The sequence below is a fragment of the Oncorhynchus gorbuscha genome, linkage group LG16, assembly GCF_021184085.1.
Source record: "Oncorhynchus gorbuscha isolate QuinsamMale2020 ecotype Even-year linkage group LG16, OgorEven_v1.0, whole genome shotgun sequence".
Lineage (NCBI taxonomy): Eukaryota > Metazoa > Chordata > Actinopteri > Salmoniformes > Salmonidae > Oncorhynchus > Oncorhynchus gorbuscha.
The window spans coordinates 27,366,587-27,387,094 of NC_060188.1; the positions used below are offsets into that span (position 1 = coordinate 27,366,587).

At 42.9% G+C, this 20,508-nt stretch overlaps 2 protein-coding genes across 4 annotated transcripts; both read left to right on the forward strand.

Annotated features, from left to right (window-relative positions):
• The first annotated feature begins 979 nt into the window (after window positions 1-979).
• On the forward strand, window positions 980-12,141 carry LOC123998590 (all-trans-retinol 13,14-reductase-like). The gene is given in 13 exon segments (XM_046303568.1): window positions 980-1,300; window positions 2,136-2,269; window positions 2,271-2,319; window positions 2,707-2,948; window positions 6,579-6,780; window positions 6,986-7,120; window positions 7,123-7,182; window positions 7,264-7,383; window positions 8,019-8,157; window positions 9,827-9,936; window positions 10,851-11,020; window positions 11,195-11,354; window positions 11,536-12,141. Coding segments are annotated over 13 exon segments (1,827 nt in total). The 5' UTR covers window positions 980-1,140; the 3' UTR covers window positions 11,682-12,141.
• A 3,924-nt stretch (window positions 12,142-16,065) lies between these two features.
• On the forward strand, window positions 16,066-20,095 carry cdk21 (cyclin-dependent kinase 21). Of its 3 annotated transcripts, none has more exons than XM_046307306.1 (7): window positions 16,066-16,126; window positions 16,717-16,900; window positions 17,085-17,217; window positions 17,417-17,584; window positions 17,772-17,932; window positions 18,044-18,176; window positions 18,291-20,095. In XM_046307306.1, the coding sequence occupies exons 1-7, from the start codon at window positions 16,078-16,080 to the stop codon at window positions 18,366-18,368; spliced, it is 906 nt and encodes a 301-aa protein (XP_046163262.1). In that variant the 5' UTR covers window positions 16,066-16,077; the 3' UTR covers window positions 18,369-20,095. The 3 variants fall into 3 exon arrangements, with proteins under 3 accessions (XP_046163262.1, XP_046163263.1, XP_046163261.1); XM_046307307.1 differs by having other exon boundaries at window positions 16,102-16,239; XM_046307305.1 differs by having other exon boundaries at window positions 16,103-16,239; window positions 16,640-16,900.
• Window positions 20,096-20,508: the final 413 nt, after the last annotated feature.

Genomic DNA, 20,508 nt, shown 5'->3' on the forward strand with positions numbered 1-20,508 from the left:
GGTATGTAATGGTATCATTTTCTGTTCTGTCAACAAATGTAATTAATGCATTTAAGTAATGCATGACTTAAGTTCTTTGTATAGTCTATGTTCAATCGGTGGCAGCAGTCTAATATGGCCTCGGTTGAACGTGCCTATGGGCCATCACTTCACCAGGTGAAGCCAGTGAGGGAGGAGTGCCCAACAATCTGCGCCACTCCCTTATGTCGTCAATAAGGCAGCATGATCCATCGTTCAGAAACATCCCTCTTCCATATGTTATATGTTAAAATGTTCAAACTAGTTTTATGTGGAAGGCAGATACGTTGTCAAAAGCAAACACTTTTGCAATTGAAAACAGAATCCTACTCATTACTCCACTTGCTGACCTACGTCACTTTTGTTTTGAGACTATTTATATTGAACAGAAATATAAACGCAACATGTAAAGTGTTGGTTTCATGAGCTGAATTTATTCATATGCACAAAAAGCTAAACAAATTTGTTTTACATCCCTGTTAGTGAACATCTGGCTTCTTCACCTGTGGGGTCGTCTTAGACCAGCCACCTGGACAACTGATGAAACAGGAGTATTTGTGTCTGTAATAAAGCCCTTTTGTGGGGGGCAGTCATGTGAAATCCGTAGATTAGGGTCTAATGAATTTATTTAAATTGACTAATTTCCCTATATGAACTGTAACGCAGTAAAATCTTTGAAATTGTTGTGTTTATATTTTTGTTCAGTATATAACTATTTTCCTAACCTCAACTTAATCATCATAACCTGCTACGTGAATTCTCCTAACCTGCTGCGAAAAGTCAAATCTGACGTTAATTCGACTAAAACTGAGTTTTACGTGCAGCCGGCTAATGCCTGGGGGCAGCTCGCTTTTCACCCTGTGGAAACTACGCGCGTTGAGCCCGGGTCACTTTAATAGAATCCTCATTATACCGTCTGGGCGAATCAGCTGTGGGCGTCGTTTTTACACTATTTAGTCATCCTGGTGTTCTTTGGCAGAAAACGACGGAGATACGACCATAAACACATATGCTGTCTGTCATGCGTGGAAGGGTTCCAAGTGGCTCTGAACCACTTGTTCGCACGCGGAAGTGTGTGTCCACTTCGAAAAGTGAGAAGGTGCCCCAATTAAAATTCGTAAAATGTGGATCATTGTAGCAATCATTTGTGCTGCTCTAGCTGCATTACTATACAAATATGTGTTCCGTACATCCGGACTAAATCCTTTCGATATCGACACTCGTGAGCCGCTTAAACCACTGGTCACCCAAAAGAAGGAGAAAAACAAAGTTCTGAAGCAGAGTGAGTCTCGTGGACACAAGGCTTGACCGATCACCAATGCATGCACGAAATATAGTTTCCTAGGAATATGTGCGCAAATAGATTTACATTCTGTAAATATTTTTGGCAGTCACCCTTGTCCTGTGTGTGTGTTTCGAAAGTTATATCTTGTTGCATAATTAAATGGATTTGTAGTTCACATGTATCGAAGAGTATTAGCATTCATTTTAAGTAGGAAAGCAGGTCAGGCAAATATTTCGTCTGTTAAATCACGTCTGTTAAACCATGTCAATGGTTCTACAATATCTTATGACTACACTGATTGTCACCGACGGCACTGGGTCACAAGCTGGCCAAAGCTGCTGTACTGCACTCGTGACTACTCATTCTTGAAATAGCTGCTACGCAAACACCTGTTTCAGTACCACTAGCTAGGTTTTCATCCAATTTGTGACAGACTTTCATTCGAATATTCAAAAATCTGCATAAAACCACCAGACATGTGTTTCCATCATACTTTTTTTGCGGATAAAACGCTGTGTAATTACGTAGTGCACATAATTAATTTAGCGCATAATTCATTTTACCGACACAAAGATCCCACCATGTCGAACGAACAAATGAGATTTGCATGTATGCCTATTTAATTGTACTGCATTTGAATGTTTCCATGAAAATGCGGTCGTAACTTTTTTTTTTCAGGTAATTCATGGTTAGAAGGAAACGTGTTTCGAGGCTGTCTTTGCACATGCCGTGGGATAATGTTGCTGGAACACATCGTTATTTGTTTCATGCAAGAATATTTAACTGACAATATCTGTGTCAATTGTATGTTTTTATTACTCTTCCTTACCAGGTTTCTTGGCCAGTAAAGTACCTGAGAAACTAGATGCCATTGTCATTGGCAGTGGAATTGGTGGTCTTGGGGTGGCGGTGCTGCTGGCTAAGGTTGGAAAGCGGGTCCTGGTTCTGGAGCAACATGATCGGGCTTGGAGGCTGCTGCCACACCTTCACAGAGAAAGGCTTTGAGTTTGACGTGGGTGAGAAGGCTCTTATCAGTTTACCTTTCCTTACCTAGAAGGCAGCTAATCAGTTTACCTTTCCTTACCAAATGTGGTAGATACCTTCCTTTACTCAGACGTGGTAGTGGCGACGAACCAAGTCTATTTAGTCTAGTTGAGACCCAGAATAAGTTCCTAAAAAAATGTAACGCATGTTCTGACCACATGTCCTGGGCTGACCCAAGCCTGGTTTTGTCTCAACAACTGAAAAATTGTGAGTTTGTGTCCAAGTGTGAAACACTGTAAATGCAAACTATGTATCAATAATACTGTGTCTTATAAGCCCATGTGATGTGAGCTAGACATCCTAAATATATAAGACGATCTAATAATAAAATACATCTATCAATCATGCCTCCACCTCAGGTATCCACTACATCGGAGACCTGTTGGAACATAAGCCCTTCCGCTGCATGCTTGACCAGCTGACCAATGGTCAGCTGCAGTGGGAGCCACTGAACAACCCCTTTGACCAGGTGGTGTTGGGCCCTCCTGGAAACAGGCGCACCTACCCCATCTACAGTGGCAGGAACCGTTTCCCTGACGAGCTGAAGAAGTTATTTCCTGGGGAGGAGGCGGCCATCGATGAGTACATGAGGCTGGTCAAGGTATGGTGCTGTTACATGATGTCAACCGATGTCTACGGTATGAAGTTATTGATGACAAGTGTTTGAATGGAACAGTAATGGTGATTGTTTATTTTGATGTTTCAGGTCAATTAAGTAATCAGCTTTGCAAGATGAATAGACTGCCATGCTTGTGCTAATGTTGCTGCTGTTATTGGAAATTGTGGTTTATGCTGGTTTATGCCAACTGCCTTGTGCTGTTATCTGAGCTCAGAACCTTTTCCATACTTATTTCAGGGATAGGTTGGACTCTATGCCAAATGCAAGGAATTGTGAGATTGCACTTTGGCGAAGAGGCGCTACCATCTGGGGACTGGTCTGTTTGTCATCTGTGTTGAGGGCAAGGGTTGTGGAGTCAAGAGTGTGCAAAGCTGTCATTATGGCAAAGGGTGGCTACTTTGAAGAATCTCAAACATAAAATATATTTGGCTGATGGTGCCGGGAGGTGAAGGCTGCCCTCTTATCGGCTCTTAACCAACCATGCTATTTTTTTATATATATTTTTCGTTGTTTGTAACTTGTTTTGTACATAATGTTGCTGCTACAGTTTCTCATCCCCGAAAAGAGCTTCAGAACTACGATTGCTCACCTCAAACTGGATGAAGAGTTTTTCAATGAGTCAGATGGGAAGTATATAATACAGACACCAGGCCCAGATCCCCGTTATTTGCTGAAGAAGGAAGCAGACTTCGCATTAAGAGATCAGGGTGCCTTGTGAGCATCAGGGGGCGAGTGGCTAATCTGCCCTTGCCTTCCATCCTGCTAGCTAACATTCAATCACTGGAAAATTAATGGGACGAACTGAAAGCACGGTTATCCTACCAACGGGCTGAACGACGACATTAAGAACATACAGCTGGCAGGTTATACACTCTATCGGCAGGACAGAACAGCAGCCTCTGGTAAGAGCCGGGGCCTACGCATTTATGTGAACAACAGCTGGTGCACGATATCTAAGGAAGTTTCAAGGTTTTGCTCGCCTGAGGTAGAGCATCCCATGATAAGCTGTAGACTATACTATCTACCTAGAGTGTTCATCTGCATCTTTTTGTAGCTGTCTACATACCACCACAGACCGATGCTGGCACTAAAACCGCACTCAATGCTGTATACCACTAAGCAAACAGGAAAACACTCACCCAGCAGCGGAGCTCCTAGGGGCCGAGGACTTTAATGCAGGGAAACTGAAATCAGTTTTACCTAATTTCTATAAGCATGTTAAATGTGCAACCAGAGGGAAACAAATTCTAGACCACCTTTACTCCACACACCGATGTGTACAAAGCTCTCCCTCGCCATCCATTTGGCAAATCTGACCATAATTCTATCCTCCTGATTCCTGCTTACAAGCAATAATTAAAGCAGGAAGCACCAGTGACTCGTCTATTTAAGTGGTCAGATGAAGCAGATGCTAAACTACAGGACTGTTTTGCTAGCACAGACTGGAATATATTCTGGAATTCTTCCAATGGTATTGAGTACACCACATCAGTCACTGGCTTCATCAATAAGTGCATTGAGGACGTCGTCCACACAGTGACTGTACGTACATACCCCAACCAAAAGCCTTGGATTACAGGCAACATCCGGACTGAACTAAAGGGTAGAGCTGCCTCTTTCAAGGAGCGGGACTATAACCCGGAAGCTTATAAGGAATCACGCTATGCCCTCCGACAAACCATCAAACGGGCAAAGCGTCAATACAGGACTAAGATTGACTCGTACAACACCGGCGGATGTGGCAGGGCCTGCAAACTATTAGACTACATATACCCAGTGATATGAGCCTACCAGATTAACTAAATAACTTGTCTGCTCACTTCAAGGAAAGTAACACTGAAACATGCTTGAGAGCATCAGCTGTTCCAGACAACTGTGTGATCACTCTCTGTAGCCATGGTAAGACCTTTAAACAGGTCAACATTCACAAGGCCGCAGCGCCAGACGGATTACAAGGACGTCTACTCTGAGCATGCGCTGACCAACAGGCAAAAGTGTCTTCACTGACATTTTCAACCTCTCCCTCTCTGTCTGTAATACCTACAAGTTTCAAGCAGACCACCATAGTCCTTGTATTCAAGAACACTAAGGTAACCTGCGTAAATGACTACTGACCCGTAGCACTCACGTCTGTAGCCATGAAATACTTTGAAAGGCTGGTCATAGCTCACATCAACACCATTATCCCAGAAACCCTAGACCCACTCCAATTTGCATACCGCACCAACGGATCCACAGATGCAATCTCTATTGAACTCTGCACTGCCCTTTCTCACCTGGAAGGAACACCTACGTGAGAATGCTATTCATTGACAACAGATCAGTGTTCAACACCATAGTCCCCTCAAAGCGCATCACTAAGCTAAGGACACTGGGACGAAACACCCCCTTCTGCAACTGGATCCTGGGCTTCCTGACGGGCTGCCCGCAGGTGGTAAGGGTAGGTAACAACACACCCGCCATGCTGATCCTCAACACGGGAGTCCCTCAGGGGTGTGTGTTCAGTCCCCTCCTGTACTCCCTGTTCACTCAAGAATGCATGGCCAGGTACGACTCCATCACCATCATTAAAGTTTGCTGATGATGCAACAGTGGTAGGCCTGATCACGGACATCGTTGAGACAGCCTATAGGAGGGAGGTCCGAGACCTGACCATGTGGTGCAAGGACAACATCTCCCTCAACGTGATCAAGACAAAGGAGATGATTGTGGACTACAGGAAAAGGAGGACCGAGCACGGCCCCATTCTCATCGACGGGGCTATAGTTGAGCAGATTGAGAGCTTCAAGTTCCTTGGCGTCCACATCACCAACAAAATAACATGGTCCAAGCACACCAAGACAGTTGTGAAAAGTGCAGGACAAAACCTATTCCCCCCTCAGGAGACTGAGAAGATTTGGCATGGGTCCTCAGATCCTCAAAGTTCTACAGTTGCACCATCGAGAGCATCCTGACTGGTTGCATCACTGCCTGGCATCCGACCGCAAGGCACTACAGGGGGTAGTGCGTACGGCCCAGTACATCACCGGTGCCAAGCTTTCTGCCATCCAGGACCTTTAGTGTCAGAGGAAGGCCATAAAAATTGTCAATGACTCCACCCACCCCAATCAGACTGTTCTCTCCGCTACCGTACTGGAGCGCCAGGTCTAGGTCCAAAAGGATCCTAAACAGCTTCTAACCCCAAGCTATAAGACTCCTGAACATCTAATCAAATGGCTTTTCAGAGTATTTGCATTGCCCCCCCCCCAGAACGCTGCTGCTAATCTTTTTATTATCTATGCATAATCACTTTAACTCTACCTACATACATATTACCTCGACACCGGTGCCCCGCACATTAACTCTGTACCGGTACCTCCTGTATGCATTGTTGGTTAATGGCTTGTAAGTAAGCATTTCACTGTAAGGTGAAGGCTGTATTTGGTGCATGTGACAAATATCATTTGATTTGTTTAATACTTTTTTTGCTTACTACATGATTCCATGTGTGTTCTCATAGTTTTGATGTCTTCACTATTCTACAATGTAGAAAATAGTCAAAATACAGAAAAACCCTTGAATGAGTAAGTGTGTCCAAACTTTTGACTGGTACTGTATGTATTCCATCTACAGAAAGCAGGACACAACATTTGGTTCCTGGTTCTGCTGAAGCTCATTCCTGTCCCCCTGGCCAAGTTCCTGGTGTACACAGGCCTGGCCAATCGTCTGTCATTCTTCTTCCGCATGGCGTCTCGCAGCGTGACAGAGGTGGTCAACGAGCTAACTAAGAACAATGACCTCAGGGTCATCTTCAGCTACATTTTTGGCACTTACGGTAGGGTAGGCTGCTGTAGTTCCTGATAGTGGAGAGCATAACCATAGCCATCTCAAATGATAGACTGTGTCCCTATTCCCCATATGGTTCACTAATTTGTGCTGTTTTGGGGGACACACATTCTCTCCACGTGGAACAAATTAATTGCATCAATTTTGTAGAGTGTTTGGTTTTTCTAGGACTCCATTTTGTTGTGTAACTGCAGGTAACATGCCCAAGGAAGCCAGCTTCTCCATGCACAGCCTGATGGTCTGCCACTACCTGACTGGTGCCTGGTACCCAATAGGAGGAGCCAGTGAGATCGCCTATCACATGATCCCTATCGTTGAGAAAGCCGGGGGGGCGTACTCGTCCGTGCCCCAGTCAACCGCATCCTGTTCAACGACAACAAGGAGGCTATTGGTGACTAGGACTGGTTGAAAGATTAATTGATTGATCACACAGATGGTCAGATTTGACCACCTCTGGTTCCCATGATTTCAGGTGTGAGCGTGATGAAGGGTCAGGAGGAGGTCCATGTGCATGCTCCAATGGTCATCTCCAACGCCGGCATCTTCAACACCTATCAGCAGCTGCTGCCTAAGGAACTCCAGGACATGCCAGGTGGGTGAGGGTATTAAGGTGTATGTTCAAGATGTCTGCGTTTAAGACTGAATTGTTAGTTGACACTTGTCTAGATAATGTTTCTTGTGATGCCTAATCATTAATGATGTAACAGTTCACCACTGGGCATCGGTCCCCGGTTCAAAGGATATCTGTGCATCGAGACCCCAGCCTTTTTGGGGGCTCAAATTACTTTCTTTCTACCTTCTGTAAATACCTAATATTTTGTGACACTTGTTTCCTCTACTTCGGTGTCAAACTAAGCGTGGAATTATGTTGACAGTCATTGATCTTCAAGTCATATTTAACAACCCCAGGCAATGTCAGTAGCCTAGTTAAACTGCATTCTGTCCATCGCTTTGACCAATGAGCGGAAGGTCTATTCCTAATCATACACCATAGATCTATACATCACTTACACACACAGCTCCATCAGCTGCAGATTTTAATTGAAAATGAATGTGTTTATGCAAGAAATGTTAGTGCATCGAACCACATCGATTTGATCCTCTAATCAAACCAAAACTTAGTGTGTCGAGACCCATTTATCTTGATACATATCGAATCTTCTTGAAAGGGAAAGATGCACATCCCTACTAATCATGAATGTTGTATGATCTTGTGATGCCCTTCAGCCATCCAGAAGCAGCTTGGTATGATGAAAAACGGGGCGGGAGGTCTGAGCATCTTCCTGGGCCTGACTGGAACCAAGGAGGACCTGGGCCTCAAAGCAGACAACTACTGGATCTTCACAGAGCACAACATGGATGAACTGTAGGTCCTTCCTCTCTTTGTTTAACCCTAAATGTTTGTGTCCCCGTAGGCCCCACTGTCTAATGACTTGTCGATTTTAAATTTTAATTTACACCTTATTTGTCCTTATTAACATATATCTGATGTGTTGCATAGGCAAATATTGTATCGTGGTGTGGACTTCGAGAGAGAGAGGTGACATTACATAACCTACGGTACATGAGACTGTGATAGTGAGTCTATGTAGTCACATTCTGTATTTCACTACCTTTTACTGTGCATCAAAGATTGCTGTTACAGTAATCTGTTTGGTATAAACTAAAATGTGTTGTCAAAATAGTATCAGTTCACACTCGCCACTACACTAATTTCACATGTTGGAACCTCAGTAGATATTCACACTGTTTAACAAGCACGGTCCACAGTGCATTCGGAAAGTATTCAGACCCCTTCACTTCTTCCACATTTTGTTGTTACAGCCTTACTCTAAAAAGTAAAAAAGAGAGAAATAAATCATCAATCTACACACTATACCCCATAATGATAAAGCGAAGAAAGGTTTTAGAATTCTTTGCAAAAGTATAGAAAATACAATGCCTTATTTTATAAGTATTCAGTCCCTTTGCTATGAGACTTGAAATTGAGCTCAGGTGCATCCTGTTTCCATTGATCATCCTTGAGATGTTTCTACAACTTGATTGGAGTCCACCTGTGGTAAATTCAATTGATTGGACATGATTTGGAAAGGCACACACCTGTCTATATAAGGTCCCACAGTTGACCGTGCATGTCAGAGCAAAAACCAAGCCATGAGATTGAAGATATTGTCCATAGAGCTCCAAGACAGTGTTATGGTGTCGAGGCACACTTCTGGGGAAGGGTACCAAAAAATGTCTGCAGTATTGAAGGTCCCCAAGAACAGTGGCCTCCATCACTCTTAAATGGAAGAAGTTTGGAAACACCAAGACTCTTCGTTGAGTTGGCTGCCTGGCCAACCTGGGGGGGGGGGGGGGGCATTGGTCAGGGAGGTGACCAAAAACCTGATGGTCACTCTGACAGAGCTCTAGAGTTCCTCTGTGGAGTTTGGAGAACCTTCCAGAAACGGTTCCCCTTACAACAGGACAACGACCCTAAGCGCACAGCCAAGACGAAGCAAGACGACGTGGCTTTGGGACAAGTCTCTGAATGTCCTTGAGTAGCCCAGCCAGAGTTTAACCTTGAACCCGATCAAACATTTCTGGAGAGACCTGAAAATAGCTGTGAAGGGACGCCCCCCATCCAACCTGACTGAGCTTGAGAAGATCTACAGACAATAGGAGAAACTCTCCATATACAGGTGTGCCAAGCTTGTAGTGTCATACCCAAAGGTGCTTCCACAAAGTACTGATTTAATGGATCTGAATACTATGTAAAGGTAATATTTTATATGAATAAATTTGCAAACATAACAAAAATAACATTTTTGCTTTGTCATTATGGGGTATTGTGTGTAGATTGATGAGGGGGAAAAAACAATTGAATACATTTTAGAATACCGCTGTAACGTACCAAAATGTGGAAGAAGTGATCAGAATACTTTCCAAATGCACTGTATATGTGCATCGGAGTCTGAGAAGGGTGACGTGTTCTTTACTGTAGTTTTTAAAGAGCCTACAGTATCTTACTATACCCATTTATCTGGATGTTACAGGGTTGAGACCTATCTGAAGGGTAACCGGGAGGAGTCAGCGAAAAGTGTTCCCATCCTCTTTGTTGCCTCTCCATCAGCCAAAGATCCCACCTGGGAGGAACGATCACCAGGTACAGAAACGAGACTAGTGTTTGCACTGATATTCGCCATAATAAATGATTTTATCCTTGGAAATGAATCATCCACTGACTGACTACTTATTTAAACATGTGGCTCCTAATGAGTATAATCCATTGACTACTGTCCTACAGCTTACTCTGTTCGGAGGCAAGTTTTTCCAGGTTGTGCCAGTTGAGGCTGCTCTTGCCTGGACATCTCTCCTCCAGGTGTTTCTAGGTTGACCCTATCTTTTCCCCTGAGGGGTTGCCGTGTTAATGTTTTTTTCTAGTTTTATTCCTGATGTGAGACTCTTTAAAAAAAAAAAAAAAATGTTTTTTTTATTGTGAAATATTTTATGAATGGAAACACAGACAAGACAACAGTTGGAACAAAATACTAAAGATAACATAACTATAGAATCCTGTTTCTATTAGGTACCAGATGGTTGCTCTGTCCAGGCTATCAAATGCCTTTTCAAATGCCTTTTCAGAGTCTTTTCAAAGTCTTAAGTTGATTAGTTCCATTCTATTGGCTGTCTAATGTTCATGCATTAGTGTTGCAATGTGTTCCTAAACCCAGCCTGCTGGTCTCTGATCTACACCATACCAAAACATTTTGTAATATCGATTCTTGGAAGTGCACACAACTAACTATGTCTGATGCCATCAGAATGAAGGCTGGACAGACATGTTTCGACCCCTTTTTCTTTTCCCATTCTCCACAGGCAAGTCCACCCTGAGTCTGGTGAGCTTTGCTAACTATGACCCCTTTTCGTTTCCCATTCTCCACAGGCAAGTCCACCCTGAGTCTGGTGAGCTTTGCTAACTATGACCCCTTTTCGTTTCCCATTCTCCACAGGCAAGGCCACCCTGAGTCTGGTGAGCTTTGCTAACTATGACCCCTTTTCGTTTTCCATTCTCCACAGGCAAGTCCACCCTGAGTCTGGTGAGCTTTGCTAACTATGAGTGGTTTGAGGAGTGGAAGGATGACAAGGTGACCAACAGAGGGACTGATTACAAGGAGCTGAAGCAGATATTCTGTGACTCGATTCTGGAGGTGGTGATGAGCGTCTTCCCCAAGATTACCAGGGACAAGGTAGAGCATTTAGCCCATTCGTACTAAACTCTGCTAGAATGCTTTTTCCAGGAAACCTAACATCTCATTGGAGGATGCACTAGTAGGTTGTAACATAGACACCCTTCCTTTCAATTTTGTCAAATGGTGTAACTTAATACCTCGCTGGCAACATGTGTCTCTCTCTGTCTTTAGGTTGAGTTCATCGAGGCTGGAACACCCATAACAAACACACACTACATTGGAGCCCCAAAAGGGGAGATCTATGGAGCAGACCATGGCACAGCTCGTTTCAGCGCTGAGTGCAATGCCACCGTGAGGCCCCAGACACCCCTGAAGAACCTCTACCTCACAGGTTAGATACTTATATGGCTGATAGGGTCCAAGGATGTATCATAGAGAAGCTAGCTATATGTCTGTTTTCGATAGGCTAACTATTGGCTTAGCATTTGGATAAGTCATGCGTTTGACTTCAGTGTTAAAGGTCTATCGGCTCTGGTTTCTACTGCGCGTTGATGTTTGTATTCTGTGTACAGGTCAGGATGTGTTTGTGTGTGGCTTTGCTGGTGCACTGGCTGGGGCTCTGACCTGTGGTTCTGTCATCCTCAACCGTAACCTGCACCTGGATGCCGTCGCTCTGGCCAAGAAGACCAAACGTGTCGACACTAAGAAGTTGAAGTAGCACGCTACTGACCACCTCCCTCAACCCGTTGTTGCTCCAGGTGAAGTTTCCCTTATGTACAGATCTAGGATCAACTTCCTCTCCCCAAATCCACATTAGTGGCGGAAAATACCCAGGATCAGCATCTAGGGGTATTTCACCCTACTCCATCCAACTCACCAAAGCTACAATAACACAAGCGCAGGGACAGGCTTCAATCTCTGGTCCTACAGTGAAAAGATGCCTCAAGACGGTTACTGTGTGTTTTGAGTGTGTAACTATTCTTATCAATAAGTGTAGAGAACTGTGCTCTCTCTCACTGTTAAGGGAAAACGCATTTGAAAGTTGAGGAATCTTTCAATCAAATGTATTTTATAAAGCCCTTCTTACATCAGCTGATGTCACAAAGTGCTGTACAGAAACCCAGCCTAAAACACCAAACGGCAAGCAATGCAGGTGTTGAAGCACGTTGGCTAGGAAAAACTCCCTACAAAGGCCGGAACCTAGGAAGAAACCTAGCGAGGAACCATGCTATGAGGGGTGGCCAGTCCTCTTCTGGCTGTGCCTGGTGAAGACTTTTATTTAAAAAACATGAGCTGGCGCACACCCAGAAAAAAATGTTTTGGTGTGGAGGTTCTGACTAACAGCATATAAACTCCCAGCAATTTAATGGATATTTACCAATGTTTCGGCATCACTGTACCTTCCTCAGGGTAGGAAGACACAAACTGTTTACATTTTTTGTTTTGTTTATGGCATAGTACATATATTATGCTATTATCATATAGAAACATAATTGAATATTATACATATTAGAATCAACATACATTATTGTTGAATTGAAATTCACATTGTATTGTATTTCATATTTGTTACATATAATATTTTGGTTCAATCTTGATGGCTCTCATTATACATTAACAGGGGGAACATATTAGGAGTATTGGGGGGGGGCATGGCTACACTCTGAATTTGAAGGAAAAAGTCTTAACTCAAAGACAAAGTAGTTATTGGATAATACCAGTTCAGTAAGTTGTAAGATGCAATCATTGGCTGGAGCAAGGGTAGAGTCTCTCTGCTGGAGGAAGTGTTGCAGCGCCTGCAAGCCTCCAGTGTGTGGGATCTTAGTGTACAAGCTCTCCACATCAAAAGTGGCCAGCAGGGTGCCCTCCAGTATCCTTCCTAAGCCCTCTATCAATGAGATCATGTGACTAGTGTCTTTGACGTAAGATGGGAGATTCTCACAGAAGAGATTATAACAGAACATTGCCAAGATGTTCATTGATGACCAGCAGGGTCAGATAATAATCACAGTGGTTTTAGAGGGTGCAACAGGTCAACACCTCAGGAGTAAATGTCAGTTGGATTTTCATAGCCGATCATTCAGAGTATCTCTACCGCACCTGCTGTCTCTAGAGAGTTGAAAACAACAGGTCTGGGACAAGGTAGCACGTCCAGTGAACCGGTCAAGGTTCCATAGCTGCAGGCAGAACAGTTGAAACTGTAGCAGCAGCACAACCAGGTGGACAGCAAGGAGTCATCAGGCCAGGTATTGTTGAGAGTGAGCGAAAGAGAGGATATACACACAGGACACCGGATAAGACAGGATAAATACTCCAGATAGAAGACTGACCCTAGCCCCCTAATGCATAAACTATTGCAGCATAAATACTGGAGGCTGAGACCTGAGGGGTCTGGAGACACTGTAGCTCCGTCCGACGATACCCCCGGACAGGGCCAAACAGGCAGGATATAACCCCACCCACTTTGCCAAAGCACAGCCCCTGCAACACTAGAGGGATATCTTCAATCACCAACTTACCATCCTGAGACAAGGCTGAGTATAGCCCATGAACATCTCCCCCACTCTATGAACCTGAGGTGGGGTGCCAACCCGGACAGGAATATCACGTTAGTGACTAAACCCACTCAAGTGACGCACCCCTCCTAGGGATGACATGGAAGAGCACCAGCAATCCAGTGACTCAGCCCCTGTAATAGAGTTTGAGGCATAGAATCCCAGTAGAAGGCTGGGAACCGGCCAGGCAGAGACAGCAAGGGCGGTTCGTTGCTCCAGTGCCTTTCCGTTTACCTTCACACTCCTGGGCCAGACTACACTCAATCATAGGACCTACTAAAGAGATGAGTCCTCAATAAAGACTTAAAAGGTCGAGACTGAGTCTGCGTCTCTCACGTGGATAGGCAGACCATTCCATACAAATGGAGCTCTATAGGAGAAAGCCCTGCCTCCAGCTGTTTGCTTAGAAATTCGAGAGATGGTAAGGAGGTCTGTGTCTTGTGACTGTAGCGTACGTGTAGGTATGTAAGGCAGGACCAAATCAGAAAGATGGGTAGGAGCAAGCCAATGTAATGCTTTGTAGGTTCGCAGTAAAACCTTGAAATCAGCCCTAGCCTTAACAGGAAGCCAGTGTAGAGAGGCTGGCACTGGAGTAATATGATCATATTTTGTCAAGACAAGATTCTAGCTGCCGTGTTTAGTACTAACTGAAGTTTATTTTGTTCTTTATCTGGGTAGCCGGAAGGTAGAGCATTGCAATAGTCAAACCTAGAAGTGACAAAAGCATGGCTGTATTTATTTGCATTATTTTTGGATAAAGTTTCTGATTTTTGCAATGTTACGTAGATGGAAAAAAGCTGTCCTTGAAACAGTCTTGATATGTTTGTCAAAAGTGAGATCAGGGTCCAGAGTAATGCAAAGATCCTTCAGTTTTATTTCAAACGACTGTACAACCATCAAGATTAATTGTCAGATTCAAGAGAAGATTTCTTTGTTTCTTGGGACCTAGAACTGGCATCTCTGTTTTGTCTGAGTTTAAAAGTAGAACATTTGCTTCCATTCACTTCCTTATGTCTGAAACACAGGCTTCCAGGAAGGTCAATTTTGGGGCTTCAGCATGTTTCATTGAAATGTACAGCTGTGTGTCGTCCGCATAGCAGTGAAAGTTAATATGTTTCCAAATGACACCACCAAGAGTTAAAATATATAGGGGTCCTAAAACGGAGCCTTGAGGAACACTGAAATTTACAGAGACAAACTGATATCTTTCTGACAGATAAGATCTAAACCAGACAAGAACATGTCCGTGCAGGCCAATTTGTGTTTCCAATCTCTCCAAAAGAATGTAGTGATTGATATTATCAAAAGCAGCACTAAGGTCTAGGAGCAGATGCAGAGCCTAGGTCTGATGCCATTTAAAAGGTCATTTACCACCTTCACAAGTGCAGTCTCCCTTTGCGGGATGCGCAGGGGATATGGTCACTAGTGTAACCAGGAGGAGAGGCCTCATTTAACACAGTAAATTCATCAGGCTCAAGCCATGTTTCAGTCAGGCCAGTCACATCAAGATTATGATCTGTGATTAGTTCATTGACTATAACTGCCTTGGAGGTGAGGGATCTAACATTTAAGTAGCCCTATTTTGAGATGTGAAATATCTCTTTCAATAATGTCAGGAATGGAGGAGGTCTTTATTCCAGTGAGATTGTTAAGACAAACACCGCCATGTTTAGTTTTGACCAACCTAGACCGAGGCACAGACATGGTCTCAATGGGGATACCTGAGCTGACTACACTGACTGTGCTAGTTAGTGGCAGACTCCACTAAGCTGCCATTCCCTTCGACATTTGGAAATGATTGCCCAGGGATAGATAGCTTTAAAAAATGTTTTCAGAAATCAAGTGTTCAGATAGATGTGATTAGCACATTTCATATTTTCACTCTTAATATATTGAGAACAAAAGTGTTGGGTGGAGTAGATTAAGTTACCAATACTTTTGAAACCAGTACCAATACAACTGCTGCACACATGTTAATAATGTGTCATAACTCAATATACTGTGGATAACGATGGCTTATGTCTTAAGTGTTCAGACAGTCTTCCAACCAGCTATGCTAAATGCTCCTATACAGTAATGTAGGGTGAAACTGTAACTCTCTCTATTGGTGCAAAAAAGCCATAAAACAACAAAATTGTGGACCAGGTTTAAAAGCGCTGTAACACTAACCATTGTGTTCAAACGGAGGCATTAGACATGTACAATGTACAGACTGGATTGTTTTGAATCAACATGCTTTGCTTCAAATGTACAAAGTTAATTGCTCATTATTAAACATTGAATACAAAAACATATTCACGCTGATCGTTGTAAAAATGAATTATTCCACTCTAAATGTATGGGGAGACTTTGTAACAATAGCACAAACTGTGATAATGAAGGACTCAGAGATTGAATAGATTTTTCCCACAACCTTTCTGTCATTATCCCTTAGAATTCTATTGATACTGGCTGGCCTGGAATATTGATTGATTATTATGATGATAAAAGTAACAAAATATCCCATGAATAAACTGTGGTGTGTATATTAATAAGAAAAACGCTCATAATGTGCAAGACATGATGGCACGCGCACAGAGGTCTTCTGCAAGATGTCTATCGGATGGTGGTGAGAGATCTGATTAGTTGAGGAGAATTAGGGGCCGTACCAGAATGTGGTCCCATCATTTATAAGCATCTTGAAAATGTATGTCATATCTCTGCAGTTTATGGTGTGAGAAGGTAAGTTAATCACAATGAATTAAATATTAGCTAGCTAAGTGTAGCTAACCACACATTGCACAAAGCATCTTTAAGATTCCCTTTTGATTAGCTAGCAAGTGGTTGCTAGGTGGAGCTGGAGGAAGATTGCTGGTTACTTAACTGCTGGCTAGCTAGCGAACGTTAACTATGTCGTGGCAATGCATAACATCGTTGTTTCGTGTAAAGCGTACTAAACTGTTCAATAATGAACTTCTCTCTTGCATAAGTAGTTACTTTTGCTAGGTCAAAAAGTATCGGGAACTTATTCACCTCCCAGGCCTCTGGCTAACGTTACCAGTAAAAGGCCTAGGCTTGTGGAAGCAGTGTATTACTTGACCGCGTGTTTACAGGCATTTACGCATGGTCTATTCCATCCTAGTTGCAACCAACTACGAAATCGGCCGGTCATGGAGGTCAATGGGTGCGATGAACATCAGAATTATGAAATACTTGCAGAGATAGGCGAAGGCGCATATGGCAAGGTGTACAAGGCCAGAGAGGTCCGCGATCAACAGCGACTCGTAGCGGTGAAGAAGTTGAACATACCCGGACACACGGAGAGTGGGATTCCTGCTTTCATGATCCGAGAGGTGGCGCTCTTGCGTAAGATCGGGTATTTCAACCATCCCAACATTGTAAAGTAAGTACATTTTTCTGGAATGTAATTATATCTGAAAATGTTTGCATAGCCTATGAATTATACATAATTATCTTTAGGATTAAAATTAATTTGGTGTTTTATAATTGTATACCATGGTGTCATGCCATTTCATTAGCAGAAATGGTTCACAATGATTGACCTTAATTGCTGATCTTACTGAAAGGTTGTTGGACGTATCTGCTGGTCTGAAGAACAGGAGTTTGGACCTGACGCTGGTGTTTGAGTACATCGACCAAGACCTGTCTACCTTCCTCACCACGGTCCCCAGCACTGGACTGAGTCTTGACAAAATTAAAGTGTGAATTCTCCCCCTTATATACCTGCAGCTGAATAAAATCTCAATGATTCCAAAGCACGCCATTAAGAATTAGTATAACATTTTACTGTACTCTCTTTTGAACTTTTCATAACAAATGTCCTCATATCTTTTCAGAATAAGCCACAGTCAGAGAAAGTGTTTGAGCAATGCTGTCATGCTGCTTCCTGTCTGTACAGGATGTGATGGTGCAGCTGCTGCAGGGGCTGGACTTCCTGCACACCAACATGCTGGTGCACCGCGACCTGAAGCCAGAGAATGTACTGGTTAGTAGCCGTGGAGAGGTGAAGATCGCTGACTTTGGGCTGGCACGCATCTACACCTATCACATCGCCCTTACACCCTGTGTAAGTCTACAGAGTAGAACATCCTCCTTTCAATGCACAATCTGTTCAATTGTCACAGTGCCATTGTCCCCTAGCCTAGCTAAGGTAAAGGATCTATACTTAAAAGTAAAAAGTATCTTTCTCTCTATGTCCTATCCAACGTCTCACACCCTCTCCCTTCCTTTCCCTCCTTCCTCTCTCTCTTCAGGTGGTGACACTGTGGTACAGGGCCCCCGAGGTTCTGCTCCACTCTGGTTACATGTCCTCCGTGGACATGTGGAGCGCTGGCTGCATTTTTGCCGAACTGTTCCTTTTGAGACCGTTGTTCCGTGGATACACTGAGGCTCAGCAGCTCCAGAAAATCTTTGAGTGAGTTTTTTCTTCTACCGTGCCCAACTTTTGATTTGAATAATGTATGTTGTGTGTTTTACCAGTGCCTTGTGTTGGGTGTGTGCCTGTGCTCTTCCCCATGTCCCACAGGGTGATTGGCTTGCCCAGCGAGGAGGACTGGCCCAGGGAGAGCCCCATCTCATACTCCCGTAGCTGGTGCCCCAGGGACCCCTGCACCCAGCTCTTATCCAACCTGGGCCAGGAGGAGAACAACCTACTCCTTGTATGTACAATGTACACATTTTGAGTCATGTTTCTGTTACAAGGCATTTTCCAAGTAAATGAATCATTGAATTCTATTGTACTTCTAAAGCACACACTTGCTCTCTGCCTGCAGCAATGTCTAGAGTTCAGCCCGACCAATCGCATCTCAGCTTCCAGAGCCCTCTCCCACCCTTTCCTGGTGTGCGCCTGAGGACTCATAACCTGGCAGGATGTGGAGAGGATGGAGGAGAGCTGGGACAGAGGTTCATTTCCCTTGGAATCCTTTTACCTAGCCTATAGAACACTGAGGGTTCTCGTGCCGTAAGATCCAATGTACCTATATCAAAATGTATAATTTTTTTGGAATGGAAATAAAAGTGATTTTTTTTTTTGAAGGTAAATCTGCAGGTTAAGCAATAAAGTGGGCGCCATGCCACTGTTTTGGTAAAAGGTTGAGAGATGGGGGTGGAGAAATTGAACTAATCTCAAATTCATAGACAGAGCTGAGGATGCAAAGACTGACCATCCATGATATCAAAATGATAGATTTAACTGTGTTTAAAGCTATACAGTGTTTGTTTATAATTACATTATGTACAAACAATGAAGTTAAACAGGCTTATTTGTTGGACTCCGATGGGGTGCGACAGTTGAACTAAGCTAATTAGTTATTTATAAGTTATATTCTTTAACAATCAATGGCTATAGATCATCAATTTAAAAGTCAAAACATTTATGTAGCGTCGGCCCTTTAAAGGTAATTTGTTCAACATGATTATCCAAATCTTGACTGTTTTTATCTCAAATGCGTTTCTGAAGACTAGTTTCGTATTATGAAAAAACACATTCATATCAAGCGATGTAGAAACTGCAGTTCATATGGCATGAAAACCCAAAGTGGAAGGAAAAGGAAAGTTGACAGTAATTTAAATGACAATAAATATATTGCTTTACTACAACAAATTAGTTTATAGCTAGAATCCTTAATTGCTACATCCATTTTTTTTAAACTTAGAAATTAATAATACATACCCATTCATTCTTGAAGAATATAACTTATAAATGCCTCATGAGCTTAGTTCAACTGTTGTACCCCATCAGAAACCAAAATATAAGCTTGTTTTATTCCAATGTTTGTGAACGATGTAAATGTAAACAAACACTGTATAACCTCAAAACATGTTTAAACCGATAATTGTCATATTATAGATGGCCAGTCCTTGCATCCATAGCTCTGTCTTTGAATTTGAGAGTGGTTACATGTCCCCAGGCCCATCCCTCAGCTTTTAACCAAATCAGAGGAGGGGTGGCCACTTTGTTATTGTTTCAACAAAAACAAAACAAAAATACATTGTTGCTTGATTTGTTTTCCACTCTGTATTTGACACCAGGAAGTAAGAATGCAGTAACAAGAGCTGCTAGAACATTTTGCAGGAGAACAAAATGTTAATAATTCAGAATGTGTATGCTTTACTTTATTACTGAGGCATATTGTTGTTACAAGTGATATTATTCATCTGAAGTTGCTGCAAGTGGATGACCCTGCTGTATGAGCATATAAGTGAATGCATGATTTTTTATTATTGTTCCAACTGCACCTTTGGTTCTTAATGGCCCTTTTTTTATTTCATATATATTCTCTGTTTAGATACTTGGAAAGGTCATACTTGTGCATCTGTTTTATTGGCCATAACATACACTTTTTTCAGTTTTGAGGTGCAATTTTAATGTTGGGGGCGTTTTTTTCAGGACAGAGAACATTCTGTGATCTTGTTTTATTTGATCAAATGTAAATTCATTTGGATTATTAGTACTTTCGACAGTGTTACTGTCTTCATTTCATTCATTCAATTGAGCGGCACCTGTTATTGGACTTGGTTTGATTTCACCCACATCTTACAAGTATTTTAATGAAGATATTTTCACAATATCATGTTACCAAAGTGTCTGTTTTACTATTTTGTACAAGAAACATGGCTATAAGGTTGTCACACCTCCACGACCTTATGTGGTTACAGCCACAGTGCTATTTACCCTATTCCTTTCATGACCGTTGACCTTCGTATGGCCAGACAGGGTCAAGTGCAATGATGTTTAAAATGTTTATATTCTTATTGTTCTAGGCCTGAAGTGGTCCAAGCTAGAGTATGAATCAAACTTCAGACTTCAGACTTCCTCTGGCATACTGCACTTAAGGGAGAGGTTATTCTAAGTAGTTATCTGTGACTTGGTGTTATTTTAGAAGTTGTATCTTTGGCCTCTTCAAATGTGGGACTGCCAGTGCTGCATCCTGCTCTCCCTTGTTGCCTAATTTGTACACGGGCCTCTGTCCCAGCTCTCTGATCTGATCC